The sequence below is a fragment of the Panulirus ornatus genome, chromosome 11 (assembly GCF_036320965.1).
Source record: "Panulirus ornatus isolate Po-2019 chromosome 11, ASM3632096v1, whole genome shotgun sequence".
Classification (NCBI taxonomy): domain Eukaryota; kingdom Metazoa; phylum Arthropoda; class Malacostraca; order Decapoda; family Palinuridae; genus Panulirus; species Panulirus ornatus.
In genome coordinates, this window is record NC_092234.1 from 29,366,320 (window position 1) to 29,382,926 (window position 16,607).

The window sequence follows — 16,607 nt, forward strand, 5'->3', positions numbered from 1 at the left end:
GCGGTAGTTGAACTAAACCCAATACAGGTGTTCATCCTTCCCTCGTGATAAAAGGGTACCTGGCTTATGCTGCGATGTTGGTGGTTTGTAAAGACACAGTACATACGTACATACAAGGTTAAGAGACGAGGCAACATAAGCGTACAACTCTCTCCCTCCCCGTACCACACATATAGTGATCACACACACACACACACACACACACACACACACACACACACACACATGTATATATATATATATATATATATATATATATATATATATATATATATATATATATATATATATATACAAACATCAAAATATCTCCAAATACGTTCACCACCACAGGTTTAGGCCCACCACAAGCCACACCATCCCTTCTGTACCTCACCCAACACACGACAGGCAGCGCCCTAGCACCCGAGAGGCAGCTCTCCAACACCCGAGAGGCAGCAGCTCTCCAACACCCGAGAGGCAGCTCCCTCCCCAGCACCCGACAGGCACCTCGCCTCAAGACATCTGAGGGTCGAGGCTCGGCGAGCGATTATGAGTTGGGTGTTTTGGCTATTGATTTCTTGAATCCCAATGGCGGCACCGCTGACACTGTCTCCCCGCTGACACTACCGTATTGCTGACACTGTCTCCTCGTTAACAATACCGCACCGTGACACTGTCTCCCCGCTGGCACTACCGTATTGCTGACACTGTCTCCTCGTCAACAATACTACACCGCTGACACTGTCTCCCCACTGACACTACCGTATTGCTGACACTGTCCTCGTTAACAATATCGCACCGCTGACACTGCCTCCCCACTGACACTACCGTATTGCTGACACTGTCCTCGTTAACAATACCGCACCGCTGACACTGCCTCCCCACTGACACTACCGTATTGCTGACACTGTCCTCGTTAACAATACCACACCGCTGACACTGCCTCCCCGCTGACACTACCCTACTGCTGACACTGTCTACCCGCTGACACTACTGCACTGCTGAAATGTCTCCCCGTTGACTTTACCATACAGCTGACACTATCTCCCCCTATGACAATGCCACACCGCTGTGACTGTCCGCTGACACTGTCGCGCAGCTGACACTCCTCAGCAGCTGGAACTGCTGAGGTGGATGATGTTAGTGACCTGCTGCTGATGGACGTCTCGTTCAGACGAAACCCCTGCCCTGCTGACACGACTCGTAGACTGACACCCTGCTGACACGACCCGCAGATTGACGCCCTGCTGACACGACTCGTAGACTGACGCCCATCTGACACGACTCGCGGACTGACGCCCTGCTGACACGACTTGCAGATTGACGCCCTGCTGACACGACCCGTAGACTGACGCCCTGCTGACACAAATCGCGGACTGACGCCCTGCTGACACGACTCGCAGATTGACGCCCTGCTGACACGACTCGTAGACTGACGCCCTGCTGACACAACTCGCAGACTGACGCCCTGCTGACACGACTCGTAAACTGACGCCCGTCTGACACGACTCGCGGACTGACGACCTGCTGACACGAATCGCGGACTGACGCCCTGCTGACACGACTCGCAGATTGACGCCCTGCTGACACGACTCGTAGACTGACGCCCGTCTGACCCGACTCGCAGACTGACGTCCTGCCGACACGACTCGCTGACCGACGCCCGGCTGACACGACTCGCAGACTGAAGCCCTGCTGACACGACTCGCAGACTGACACCCTGCTGACACGACCCGCAGACTGAAGCCCTGCTGACACGACTCGCAGACTGACGCCCTGCTGACAAGACTCACAAACTGACTCCCGGCTGACACGACCCGTGGACTGACGCCCTGCTGACACGAATCACAGACTGACGCCCTGCTGACACGACTCGCAGACTGACGCCCGGCTGACACGACCCGCAGACTGATGCCCGGCTGACACGACCCTGCGATACCTACATGCTCCCGTCCTCCTTAGTTCCCTGGCCTTCAAGTTCTGCACAGATCCTGTCTCATGAGGATGACTTGGGCCCAACACCCAGCCCTCACCGCCACCCGAGCTCCTCCGTGCAACACTCCTTCTACAGGAAACCGTTGGCCTGACGCATGATGATATAGGTTATCATCAAGTGCCATCTACCATGCTAGTGCCATCTACCAGGTAAGTCCCATCTACATAGCAAGTGCTATCTACCTAGCTAGCCTCTTCTGCCATGCTAGTCCATCTACAAAGCAAGTGCCATCTACCTAGCTAGGCTCGTCTACCTTGCTGGTCCCATCTACCTAGCAAGTAGTCACTTCTACCTAGCTAGGCCAGTCGACCTGGCAAGTCTCATCAACCAAGCCAGTCTCGTTTACCTGACAAGTCTCATCTACTTAACTAGTGCCATCTACCATCACCCAGCTCGTCCCACTTACCTAGCAAGACCTAGCTCTTGCTAGCCCCAGTCTCCCCAACAAGTCCCAGCCCCGCGGCAGCGAGTGGCTCCTAGCAACACCAACGCCACTTAGTTCCGTCACGTCCCAGACACGAGTTTTAAATTACAAGCTCCAATTTTTCCGCCACCTGTGATCTTGTTACGTTCCCTCGGCCAGTTTCTTAAGTTCCAACAATGTTGTCATCCACTTGGCCTTAACTCTTTTCCTAAGAGATATATCATCAGTTCACTGAAACTTGATGACTGGACAGATATATGAAGATTCTATAATGTATGGTCATACCAAACCTCCTTCGCAGCTAGTTTTACAGTATATAATTTTGTCTGGTGACTTGAGCCATGATTTACACACGGACCACCGTCCCATATAGGGATAAACTTCAGCATAAACACACACACACACACAAACACACACACACACATATATATATATATATATATATATATATATATATATATATATATATATATATATATATATATATATATATCTTTTCTTTTTTTTTTCATACTATTCGCCATTTCCCGCGATAGCGAGGTAGCGTTAAGAACAGAGGACTGGGCCTTTGAGGGAATATCCTCACCTGGCCCCCTTCTCTGTTCCTTCTTTTGGAAAATCAAAAAAAAAAAAAAAAAAAAAAAAGAGAGGGGAGGATTTCCAGCTCCCCGCTCCCTTCCCTTTTAGTCGCCTTCTACGACACGCAGGGAATACGTGGGAAGTATTCTTTCTCCCCTATCCCCAGGGATAATATATATATATATATATATATATATATATATATATATATATATATATATATTGAATATGGAGGGAATTCTACACTCGTGTGGCGGCTCCATCTTTTGAAGTTTATCATACAACTTATTACATTTCTGTATGTTCTCTCTTCTTGTTAATGTTGAAGGTTCCAGTCACGGACAAAGGTCCACATTAAGGCCGGCCCTTAATTGAGATATAGAGAAAATCATGAAACGGAAAAAGGAAAGACGAGGAAAAGTATTTACGATTTTTGGAGTAAGTGAAAGACCTGTCTTTTGAAATGTGCCAGGCCACAGTTATTGGGAAAGACATGAGAAGGTAGAGAGTTCCAAAGCTTCGACGTGTAGGCAAAGAAGCAGGTATCAAAATGGCCGCACACTTTTGCGTTGTTGACTGGGCAAACAATAATCATGTGACGCAGCAGTTCGCTGAGTACTGCGTGGTCTAGCTAGTGGTGTGGGTATACAAGCAGCCAGCTCTCGGGAACAAAAACCAAAATAATACCTATAGAAGAGGGAAAGTGAACCAACATTGTGGCGCAGGGCAAGTGGGTCAAATATGGAAGTTAGCCTGGGACAGTTTATAAGTCGGATCGCTTTCGACTCAACTCTGTCAAGTAAGCATATACAGAGTTAGAACCACCCCAAATGTGAGAGCAGTACTCCATACAGGGACGAATCAATCCCTTGTATAAACAGAGCAACTGTTCAGAAGAGAAGTTGCGACATTCAAACAAGACACCCAGTTTTTTAGAGGCAGACTTACCTATTTCTGTAATGTGAGGTTTCCAAGAAAGAGTGGATGTTAAAGTAATACCAAGTATGTTCACCGACTCAAGAGGTGGAATTACAGAACCGTCGAAGGAAAGACGAGAAGTGTGAGGAGTTTGCGATAGAGAGATGGGTAGAAATTGGGTCTTGGAGACATTAAACCTGATAAGATTCCGTGCATCCCACTGAGATATCCTGTCCAAGTCTATCTGTAATTACGTTTTCGTACTACACGAGGAGGGAGTTATACACAGGTCGGGATCCATCTCCTGAACATTCTCTATTATCATACAATCTCACAGGTCGGGATCCATCTCCTGAACATTCTCTATTATCATACAACCTTTTAAACTATGTTGTCAAAACGGATCACGTCCTCTTGGTGTTGGTTCCAGTCGTCCATCACTTACATAATATTACAAATGCAATTCTTTACTTTCTTTTAAATTAGTGTCTTGTTTCATTTCATACTATATCCCCTGTTTATTCTAATCCCAACATCTTTCGTAGAACTGCTCGCTGTCTACGTCATCAGTTCTTCTCTCTTCCATGGTTGGCAAATTGAAGGGCTCCAGCCTTACCCTGCAACTTAGCTTTCTTAATTCACGTAACATTCTTGTTACCCTCTAGACCTTCTCTAATAGCTCTTTGTGCTTCTTCAGGTGAAGTAGCTAAACCTGGAAAGCAGGTTCCAGTTATGTCCCAGCGCAGGATACGAACAGGTTGGTAATTATTTTTCTTTCCCAATATACTTGAAAGCTAATTTAATACTTGCCAGTATAGAGTCTGTCTCCTTTACTATGTTCCTTGTGACCCCTTGTGACCCGTCCTTCACACAGATCAAGAAGAGTGATGGTCCCAGTACAGACCCCTGCGGCACACCACCGGTTATCTCTACCCGTTTCGAAAAGGCTCCCCTTACATACGTCCTTTGTTCCCTTCAACCAAGATAACCCCCAACCCACTGAAGAAATATCTCCCTTATTCCTGTCTAGTGATCCGGCCTTTTAATCTACTTCTCATGTGTCACAGTGTCAAATGCTTTCTGGCAATGTGTGTGTGTGTGTTCGTGTGTGTGTGTGTGTGTGTGTGTGTGTGTGTGTGTGTGTGTGTGTGTGTGTGTGTGTGTACAAACTGGATATCATGACGTCCAAATAAGGCAGCCAGCTACCACCTCATCTTAGGAATTCATAAGGACAAGATCTGAAATGCAAGCTTTTAGAAACGTCGAAACTATGACTGAAGACGATAGCATGTCTGACGTACAGGAAAGTAATTCTTCGTTTGGAACATATACCAGATTTTATTCACTCCCAGTACAATCGCGTACTAGCCTCGAAACAAAAATAAAGGAACATAATACACACACGGTGTTTGTGAAAGAGTGTTGGATACAATCTCTCCGTAACAGGAAAACAAAAAGAAGGGGGGGGGGGTTAGGGAAGCTCCACCATGTCATCCTGTCTGTATCTGAAGCGTACTACAGTAGTGTTTGAATCTATGAGGGAAGCAGAATCCACTCAATATGCGCAAGTCAATTATGCCAAACAGCGAACCTTCATGTCTGGACACCTGTTATGAATCGTAACACCCTATGTAAATCAACCAACTGAGGTTCGACTAAGACCTTTTGAAACCCTTGTAATCCTATTGCACTACAGGACGAGCATGGGGTGCGCAATAAATTTTCTTGGGTTACCGGCACAAATCAATGTACGGCTCAGTGATATGACTAACGGTGAGCGTTCCAGTACTGTGAGAAGCCGTCTGTCTAATGTGATTCGGGGGGTTCAGGTTGTTTTAAGCAGCAATGTGTGTAGTGTGTCTCACTTGTCTGTGAGCAGCAGTGAGTGGGGCGACTACCTCTGGTGTGTGTATCATGTTTGTGAGGAGTGACGGGTGCCTTGCCTGAGCGACTGTGAGCAACGCTATGCCAAGGATGTCTTTCCAGTAATTTCCAATTACTAATAACTAAACATACTCTCTCGTCAATAACTAACACCAGGTTATCTCTGACGTGTTTTAGTGATCAGTTACATCAAATATGAAATAATATCTATAATGAGTTAAGTTGGATTCTTACATTTTGACATATATAAATAATAGAATGTGTTGGGAAGTTGGTGACATGTAACAACCTCCCCCGCCAACACCCACACACACACACACACACACACACACATCGCAGAGTAATGTCTAAAGTGGTGAATTTGTTTCCTACATATCTTGTATGCTGACGTGTCTGTACAAAACTCAGGGCCATAATATTCGTATGTATGTAAAGAATGATTCAATACTATATATATAATTACAATTATCTAGAGCATTACCAATTTACCCAAGGCAACCCTCTCAATTTCCATTTACAATGTTGCGTTATTTTATACCGAAGGTGTTTCATAAAACCATAGGTCTTTAAAAAAAATAAGAAATATTAATTCCTAAATGTTGAAGAAGGATATACCATGTCCAAGTGAGCCTCGACGTTTAATAAAGGTAATGCGCGAGTCGTGTTCCGTAAACAAAGGTGGATGGAGGATGAACCTCCTCGCACAAAACTCTCTAGAGCACTTGAGGAAGCCACACGTTAAATTTCCAGGCGGAGGTCATTTCTCCAGCATCTTCTCGTGTGGCAGATATGAAGAAGGAACATAATTTATTTTCTTGCGCGAACGCTAGCAATATTGTCCCCTTTCCTCGTCTCCCTCGCCATTGGTCATCGGGGCGGGAATGAAAGTTGCCAGACGGCACTTACTCTTACGACAAAAACGCCTTCGAATAACTAGGGTGAATTTGCAGTGTTCGAGGGAAAGTAATTATGATTTTTCTCAGTCTGATTTATAAAATTCCCGCACAATGATTACGGGGAAAGAAACAAAGAAAAATATGTGATTATCACGCCTCAGCGGCGCACGGGAGGAAATGCCTTCATTAACCGGCCAATTAGATTTCCAGGCGTCATATTTCGACTAATGAGCGGCCGAGAGCCGGGCAGGCGCGAGCCAAGATGCCGGGAAGGCTGTGATTGGTGGAAATATCTTGCCTGGTCCCGCCAAAATATATGTATTTTTCTCGCACCAGGCCAGTATTTTGGACTCTTTCCGTCATTATTTATTCAGTTTTTCTAAAGTGTTTCGTAAAGATGCGCTCCTTGGAAAACGAGAACATACGAGGATAATTAGCGTAATTAATTGTATCTGGCAGAAGTGGTTTCCCAGGTAACTCGCCTCGTTCATGCTGCATTTATTATAATGAGCGGAGATGAATCCTCATTTGCTGGGACAGGGAAGAGGGAAAGGACTGGAGGCATGGAAGACGGGCAAGACAGGTAGGTGCGGGTAGCGAAGACTACAGCACAGGAGGAAGAAAATAACTGTGAAGAGGCTCTGAGGGGAGTCAGATATTGAGGAACGTGCACACCCGCAGAATGAAGAAGGGTCGTATGATAAAACATACATATATATGGATTACGGGGACATGAATGAAGGGCTGAAAATATCTATTTATGATAGAACTCGTAATTTCCAATAAGAAATTTTAACTCAGAAAAGATGCAGGTACACGAAAAGCTAGTTATAGGGGAACGGGAGAGAGCGAAGCCAATTGAGGTCATGACGCTAACACGTTGGCAAGTTTCAAATACAGGTTAGGTAAACACATGGCTAATGATGGCTGGGTCTGCCTCGTATGGTCCAGTATGCCTTCCGCTCTTCCCTTCACTCTTATGCTCTTACAGGAGAAAGTTCTAACATACTGTATGGAGAGAGATACGGTGATCATCATCTACACATATCCTCATTATCCACAAATACACATCGTCTCATGACTTATCAATATAGACTAACCTCATTCCCAAACACTGCCCAGCCTCATCACCGCCGACAAACCGCTGCCTCATCACTTTCACCAGCCTAATGACTCATGCAAAAATACTCTGGCCTCATCCAGAAACATACCCCGCGTTCTCAGTCTCAAGTCTAGGCTACCCTAACCTCATCACTTACTTAACCCAGCCTCGTCGCCCAAACACATCCCTAAGTTCCTCATAAACACACTCCAGCCTCATAGCTCAAACATCTCTCAAGCAACTCAGACAGACCCCAGCCTCATGTTAAACACATCCCACCCTCATCACCAAAGAAGACACCGGCTGCAGGCCGGAGGACAAGGCAGACACCTCACACGGCTGCAGCACTCCACCAGGAGGATCCTGACTCACCACGCTAGCCACTCAGGTACCGGGTGATTTCTCAAGAGATGCATTCAGAAATGTGATACACTTAACGTTCCGCGATCTGGAAATCAGTCATCTGCCTCAGATTAGCTGACAGCATCTAGTGCTATGTTCCCTGTGTGGTGTCACACCATAGAGAATTATTGTACAAGAATGTTTGTGAATATCATACGCTTACTTGATGAGGTTTTATCCAACCTGCTGGTGATATCTCACCTCCGAAGTACACTACATTGGGCAGTTGCCTAACTGTAGGGAACTTTTCACTCTGGGTTTTTTTTCGTATTTGATTCACTAATGAATTTCCAGTGTTCATAATCCTCTTCAAGTACGTCAAATCTCTTTTTTTCTTTTCACAAGGTACAGAATACCTATCTTCAAAGTTGAGGTCCGAGCCCTCTGCACAGATATTTCTACATAGGTGAGAAATATTTCCATAATATGCCCTTAGTAATCATCTCTTCAAGTGGCACCCAGTAAAGGCAGAGGCAGCAGATCGCGGGGGAGTACCATCGGTCAACAGAAGCAACAAGTCCCTCCCTTGGACTGGACGCGAGATCAGCCTGAGTTTGGGGAAGAACCCAGCTGACTACGGCACTGTGACCGTCCAGACCAGCACACAGACACACAAGCGGGCTTGCATCAACCATACAATGAAATTTCCGCTCTCTAAACTCTAATTCCAAAGAAGGAACGCGATAAGGTTTCCATAGGGTTTGCACATCATGCAGAGAAACTAAACCAACCAACACAATACAAAATTTTAAGTTTAATGCCTTAAAGACCCAGTTTCTACCCATTTCTCTATCCAAAACTCCTTACAACTCTCGTCTCTCCTTTGAAGGTTCTGTAATTTCACCTCTTGACTCAATGAACACACTTGGTGTTACTGTAACATCCACTCTTTCTTGAAAACCCCACATTACAGGAATAGCTAAGTCTACCTCAAAGAACTTGTGTGTCCTGTTTAAATGTCGAAACTTTTCTTCTGGACAGTTGCTCCGTTTATACAAGGGATTGATTCGTCCTTGAATGGAGTGTTACTCTCGCATTTGGGGTGGTTCTAGCTCTACAACCTTATTTGAGAGAGCTGAGTCGAAAGCTGTCCGTCTTATCAACTGCCCCAGGTTAACTTCCAAACTTGACCCCCCTTGCCTTACGCCGTGATGTTGGTTCACTCTCCCTCTTCTATAGGTATTACTTCGGTTTTTGTTCCCGAAACCTGGCTGCTTATGTGCTCACACCACTAGTTAGATCACACAATACTCGGCAAGCTGCTGCGTCACATGATTATTGTGTGACCATCGGCAACTCGAGGGTGGACCGTTTTGGTACCTGCTTCTTTCCCTACACGTCGAAGCTTTGCGACTCTCTACCTTCTCACGTCCTTCCCAATAAGTATGACCTGTCACATTTGAAAAGACGAGTTTTTTCACTTTCTCAAAATTCGTAAGTACTTTCCCTTGTTTTTTCTTTTTACGTTACATAATTCTCTCTTATATTTCAATTAAGGCCCGGCCTTGATGTGGACTTTTGTCCGTACGTTCGTATGTCAGTCAAGTTTAACTCACTGAACGAACATTCGGAGGATACTATAGACTAAAGTAGTCAACAGTAAAGCCTACCTCATGTGCATCCGTTATCTTGTGCTCCTGTGGCTGGCGTAGTAACTTCACTTATCTCGAAGATTCAGAGAACATCTGTGGCCAACGAAGGAAACCAGAGCTCACACTTCAGGAAAGGAAAAGAACGTCTGTTATTCATGAGAATACAGGGAAGTCCAGTCCAAAAATGAGGGAAAATCGCGAGTTCCAGAGACCCGCACACTAAGTTCAAGATCGCGAACAACGTGCACAACCAGAAACCACAGGCATCGGAGGCACCCGAACACCTGAAGTAAGGGACCTCTCCCAGACCAGGGTCTTGCATGAACGGTGGTCTTCCTCTTCCGTCCACCTCAGATCCTCACCTGTCGTGGCTGGCCTCAAGTGCCTCCTCAGAATTCCTCCGACCATAAGACAATAAAAGTTCAAACGGATCAAAAAGACGCTGATATGTTGGGGCCAACATTTCCCCAGTGAACGTACAGCCAAGGGTTATACATGGATAAGAGGGCTCGGCCACATCGTGGGTGATGTAAATCTGCGCAGAAGTCTACATGTACGGTAATAAGATACAGTGATACATTTTGTCTTCCACTCCTGTTGGCAGCAGTTCCGCGGGCAAGACTGTGGCCCTCACGTGATACCGGAGCCACCAGTTCTAGGTCACAGCATCACCTGCCAAAAGTACATTCGACTTTTTGCAACCTACTCATCTAACACCTCAAAATGCCTACCCTAGGGGTCTCAGTAAACACTGCAAATGAACTATGACATCTTACCTATTAACCACTGATACTAAAAAATGGAAAGAATCTATGAGAAAAATATTTTCTAATCTGCTCCTCAGACATGTCACGGTATATAATCTTACGACAAACGTCTCTCTCCGTTGTCTATGTATTTACATTCTTTCTTGTGATCGAATCAAATTTACATCAAAGTTCCAGAAATCTGGAATTCATCTGATTGATATCGACTCTGTACAACCATACCAACCTTCTTGTCTTCCCAAAGATTACGGAGATGGACATATATATATATATATATATATATATATATATATATATATATATATATATATATATATAGAGAGAGAGAGAGAGAGAGAGAGAGAGAGAGAGAGCATTCCAGGAAAGTCTACTAGCACCTGGGCACCCTCGGAACATCTTCCTACCATCAGACCATTCCTGGAAGTTTACAACGTCATGAGTAACCAGCTTCTTCGGCCGGCCGACGAATGACCATGAACTTGGCTTGGATCTCTTGAAGGTATGGGCCGTTTACACAGTGGGAGTGTACGTGGTCTTAGAACCATCCTCAACACCTGACGAACGTGTTCAGGTTATTTCAACTGGTGCTTCTACACCGACGGTGAAGGCCTTCCTGACTCTGACCGTCACCACTGCTGGAACATACTAGCACCATCACCACTCCTGGAACATCCTAGCATCATCACCACTCCTGGAACATACTAGCACCATCACCACTTCTGGAACATACTAACACCATCACCACTCCTGGAACATCCTAGCACCATCACCACTCCTGGAACATCCTAGCATCATCACCACTCCTGGAACATACTAGCACCATCACCACTCCTGGAACATCCTAGCATCATCACCACTTCTGGAACATACTAGCAGCATCACCACTCCTGGAACATACTAGCACCATCACCACTCCTGGAACATACTAGCACCATCACCACTCCTGGAACATACTAGCATCATCACCACTCCTGGAACATACTAGCAGCATCACCACTCCTGGAACATCCTAGCATCATCACCACTCCTGGAACATACTAGCAGCATCACCACTGCTGGAACATACTAGCAGCATCACCACTCCTGGAACATACTAGCAGCATCACCACTGCTGGAACATACTAGCAGCATCACCACTCCTGGAACATCCTAGCATCACCACCACTGCTGGAACATACTAGCAGCATCACCACTGCTGGAACATACTAGCAGCATCACCACTGCTGGAACATACTAGCAGCATCACCACTGCTGGAACATCCTAGCACCATCACCACTCCTGGAACATACTAGCACCATCACCACTGCTGGAACATACTGGCACCATCACCACTCCTGGAACATCTCTCTAGAACCATTAGCTTCCTAGACCATTCTGGATTTCTTAATATCTTCAGTACAGTCCCTATAACATCACAAGTCAATCACTCTAGATCATCAGGGAAAGCACAACTTCTGTAAATATATAAATGATCAATACAATTAGTGAATCCCTTTATGCTCACCTCAGAACCAAATACAGAAAGAGAGAAGTTCATCCACAAGATACATGAAAAGACCAGCGATGAACTCGTATCAACTACCGTTGTAGTAACATATGTTGATGAATCAAATAAACTGCAACCCATTATTCTTTGAAAATCAAGGAAAGTCTTAAATCTTTCGATCGTTTGTAAAGGCTTACAAGTATGCAGGATATCGAGAATTCAGACGACCATCTGTTGTGGCTAACTGCACATTTACCATGACCCTGACCTTACCATACTACTCGTCCTTAATTCACATGGAGACCATTTGTTGCATCTTTGTCCCATTGAAGAGCACTTCTGCCGTTACCTCATCCTGATACCACTTGCTGCCTCCATCATCAGACCCAAGACCATCTTCACCTGTCTTTCTCACTCCCGTAAGCTTCCTTATTTCTTTTATTTGCGTCTCTTTCCTACCTCAGGATGATTCTGTCTTTATCTACACTGGTCACCATTTGCGGCGGCGCCACCCCACCTTGGACGTAACTAGCGATGCTTTTACCTCACCTGGTCGAACCCAGTTCTTCTCTCACCCTACTTGGGCGACCCCACACCACTAACAACGTCTTCACCTGAACTAAACACCACTAACGATGTCCAAACCCCAACTGTACGTCACTACACACATCCTCACTCCACCTGGACACCAGTGACACACAGGAACCCACTACTGTCTCTTTACCCATCTGGATTTGCTCCTCACTAGACATGGATGCTACTAACGGTGTCGTCAATCCTGACTACAAATAGTGTTGGCACTCACTCCACCTGGGCACCACCAACGGTGGTCCTCACCATACCTGGACGTCATAGACAGACCCTCTTCGCATCTGAATATCTCTAAGAATCCTACCCTCATGATGACACCAATGAAGAGTCCTTACCCCCACCAGGATACCAATGAAGGGTCCTCATCCCACTTGGACACCCGACAGCGTCCTCACGCTACCTAAACACCACTGAAGGGTCCTTACCCCCAACATGGACACCCCCTCACAGCGTCCTAACCCTAGCTCGACACCCCTAACAAAGTCCTCAACCCACTTGGACACTATGGAAGGGTCCTCACCCTCCCCTGGACACCCCTAACGGCATCCTCACCCTTCTGGACACCCCTAACAACGTCCTCACCTCACCGGACACCACTAACGGCGTCCTTACCCTACCTGGACACCATTTACTGAGTCATGGGCCAGTGCGAATCCTTCTAAGCGAATCATAAACCGCTTTAGATCCTTCTCAAGCGCGTCATAAGCCTACCTGGGGCGGGTTAACCTGGCCATAACCTCACCTCAGGCCCGTTAACCGCAGCGTTAAGCCCCGCCAGGAGGGCTTTAAGCACCTCTCGGGCTTCCAGTGAGCCTTTAAACCGCATTACCAGCCCGATTCCAGCCCTTGAACTCTCCAAGACGCTGACATAAACCATCATACTCAATACGGAAATTATTGTATTCGTGGGTTAGCGGTATCGGCGTCATGCGATTAAGGGACGACGCTCACTGGTTGATACCATACCGGATGGTTCCTGGGTCCTCCTGAGGCGGCTCACTGATGGTCCTATAAAGAGCTAGAGCCTCTACACCAGCCCACGGGAACCTGCCTCGCTTCCCCATAAAGGTGCCGAGAGTAGACCTTCCTCGGAAGGATGGACTTTGTCATTTGTTTACTCTCACGGACCAAGTTCAAGTTCCAGGTGTCCAGAGGACCAGGACAGGTGTCTTGTACATTATCGAGTCCCTAGTACTCGCCTCTGACACCCCCAAAGGAAAACTGTGACTCCCTTCCCTATATCGTGATCTTCCTTCCCCCCTGAGGGAGGATGTTGTAGTCTCTTCCTCGTTCCTGCGACTCTCTTCCTCTACTATGTAGACGTCCTTCCCATCCAAAGGAGAGGCTGTAGCCTCCCGTTTCTAGATCTCCCGTATTTACAGCTCACTTAAGGGATAAGGGTTGGTGGCGTTGCCTTGCGAGGGGGACTAACAACCCCATCTCCCCCATTAATAAACATTAACGACCACCTTACCCCTCGTATGACGTAGAGAGAGAGAGAGAGAGAGAGAGAGAGAGAGAGAGAGAGAGAGAGAGAAGAGTAGCCATCTTCTGCGTCAACTTAACTAAGTTTTATATTCTATCAAATACCGCTTTTAGAAGTAACACTGCAGTATTTTTGGTGGCAACATCCGTCCCTAAAAAGCTTTACTCATGTAGTCACACTTTCCCTCATAAAATATCTTAAGCTAACAGCAGTAAACCTATGAAGTCAAGGTGGCAGCAGTCAACGTGACAAAACCCATCCAGCAGTAACAGTATCAGCGGCAACATTCTCACCCCATCATAATGTACCCCATGCAGTCGTGGACAAGAGCGTCACTCTCGTATGGTGTAATTTAAGCACACCAGCAGCAGCAGGACCTTCACATGCTACTGGAGCCTTTGTGGCAGTGGAAGCAGCAACGAAGTCAAAGCAACAACAACATTCTCAGTGTAATAATCTATACCGTATGTACTCTACAGTAACAGTCTGCTCCCTCAAGCAAAATACCAGAATTTCACCCTATCATAACACCTTCCCTACTGCCGCAGCACTGTCACTCAATGTACTCAGTGTAGCACAGTCATCGTATATCTCTATGTTGTTCTTCATGGCCAGGAGAGGCTGCTGCTATGTACTCAGTGTAGCACAGTCATCGTATATCTCTATGTTGTTCTTCATGGCCAGGAGAGGCTGCTGCTCAAGCTCCCGGCCGCAGGAACAATGTCCAGCCAATAGTTCTTTGCATTACCACTCTCATTCACCTGTTATGTAGAGTGTGCTGTTGGTGTAGTATTCATTCCTCCGAGTTGAGTCATCTCGTGAGAGAAGTGAAATCAAACGAGAGATAACCTCTGGCATACCTGCTCACGCCTGGCCACCGAGAGCTGCGGGCTAAGATCATTAGGGGAACACACCTGCATTATTCTCCCTCGTTACCTGGCACCGCAACACCTAACCCTCCACGTAATGGCCGACACCTGCGTCACACCCCAAGACCCACTCTTGACTGACGCATCGTGACGCAAACCTTCACCTCATTAGTGCGTCATATGTGATATTGTCCGACCCCTTAACGTACCTGATCCTCCTTGACGACTCGGGCGTAGCATCTTGTTATAACTAACGACACCTGAACACCTTTGCAATCACGCTAATGGGGATGACACACGGTACAAAACTTAACAAGGCTTCGTTACCATCGTCAAGACAACAAAACATAACATTGTAATGTGAAAATTTAGTCTAAAATCCTGTTAAAATCTACTGACACTTCATACCCTACCAGGTCCCTCCAGAACCTCAGAGAACCTCCATATTTCCGAGATGACTCGTCATCATACCAAGCAGCAGCATAGAAACCATTTTCTGACCCGGGCGACAGTGTAGTCGCAGCAACAGGCATCTGAACTCACCATACAGTTCCTCAGCTCGACTGATGAAGGCTGCTACCTGCAGGGATCTACAGGGGCGCTACCGGACACGCCCTTACATCTAGTAATGAACATGAAAACTGGACTGACCTGTAGCCGCGCTCCCGTAGGCGGCGCCTCATGACTGAGGACGCTTCCGTGGCATCTACCTGTAGAGCGCCAGCAGCCAAGATCCGGGTCACATATCCGTCACCGGCACCCAGGTCCAAGAGCCGGTCGCCCACCCAGTGCTCTTCGTCAGCATCTCCGGCGTGAGCAGGGGTCTCCCGGCAACAGGGCTCGTCACAAGTGCCTTTGCTGCCTCCAGCTTCGTGCTTCCTAGATGTTGCGCTCTCCTTGGGGGACTCATGTCCTCCCCGGTCCACTCCCAGTCGTCTGCCGGACACGAAGGGTCGTCGTCAAGCCATTTCCGTTCCCCGGGGGCTCTGGCGTCCGGCCGGGGACGTCCAAGGAGCTGCCTGGCTTGGGCCTCGGACCACACGAACATGCGACCTCGACCCAACAATCTGCAAACCGCGAGAGGTTAAATATTATCGTCCGAGTTTCTGTTGGAATGATTTACAGTTAATGAATCAACTGTATTGCTTTTACTACAGTCATGAGGCACTTACTGTGCGCATAAAGGCGAGAGTATTCATGTACATGTTTATGCGTAAATGCGTTTATGTGTGCGTCTGTATAAATTAAGAGAAAGTTCATTTCACTTTAATAACATGACAAGTGCCCGAAAAAAAAAAAAAATAGGTCACTGGATATGACACAAGTGTTACTTCACCTCACACTAGCTAACCAACCTTATAATATTCTTTATAATACTACTACACACACACACACACACACACACACACACACACACACACACACACACACACACACAGCAAATGATCGGTCAGCAGCAATCGGGTTGCATCAGGTGGGTGTATGTGTGTGTGGGACCAAGATCAGTGGGAGAGTGTTGTAGGGCCCACCATGGCAGGGTTGTAGTAGCGTGGCTCCCTGGTGCACATTCTCAGGCCAGTCTACCAGACGCGCGGCTGGAGGGGCAAACAGACAGACAGACAGACGAGAAGA

At 46.8% G+C, this 16,607-nt stretch overlaps 1 protein-coding gene across 6 annotated transcripts in view; it reads right to left on the minus strand.

The window, feature by feature from the left end:
* Positions 1 to 16,607, minus strand: part of LOC139751382 (protein-L-histidine N-pros-methyltransferase-like) — a 744,750-nt gene that overhangs the window by 129,909 nt on the left and 598,234 nt on the right. For all 6 annotated transcript variants that reach the window (XM_071666753.1, XM_071666750.1, XM_071666751.1 and 3 more), the window contains one exon: positions 15,627 to 16,042. In XM_071666753.1, coding sequence (XP_071522854.1) covers positions 15,627 to 15,658 — 32 coding nt within the window. In that variant the 5' untranslated portion in view covers positions 15,659 to 16,042. The remainder of the gene's footprint in view (positions 1 to 15,626; positions 16,043 to 16,607) is intronic.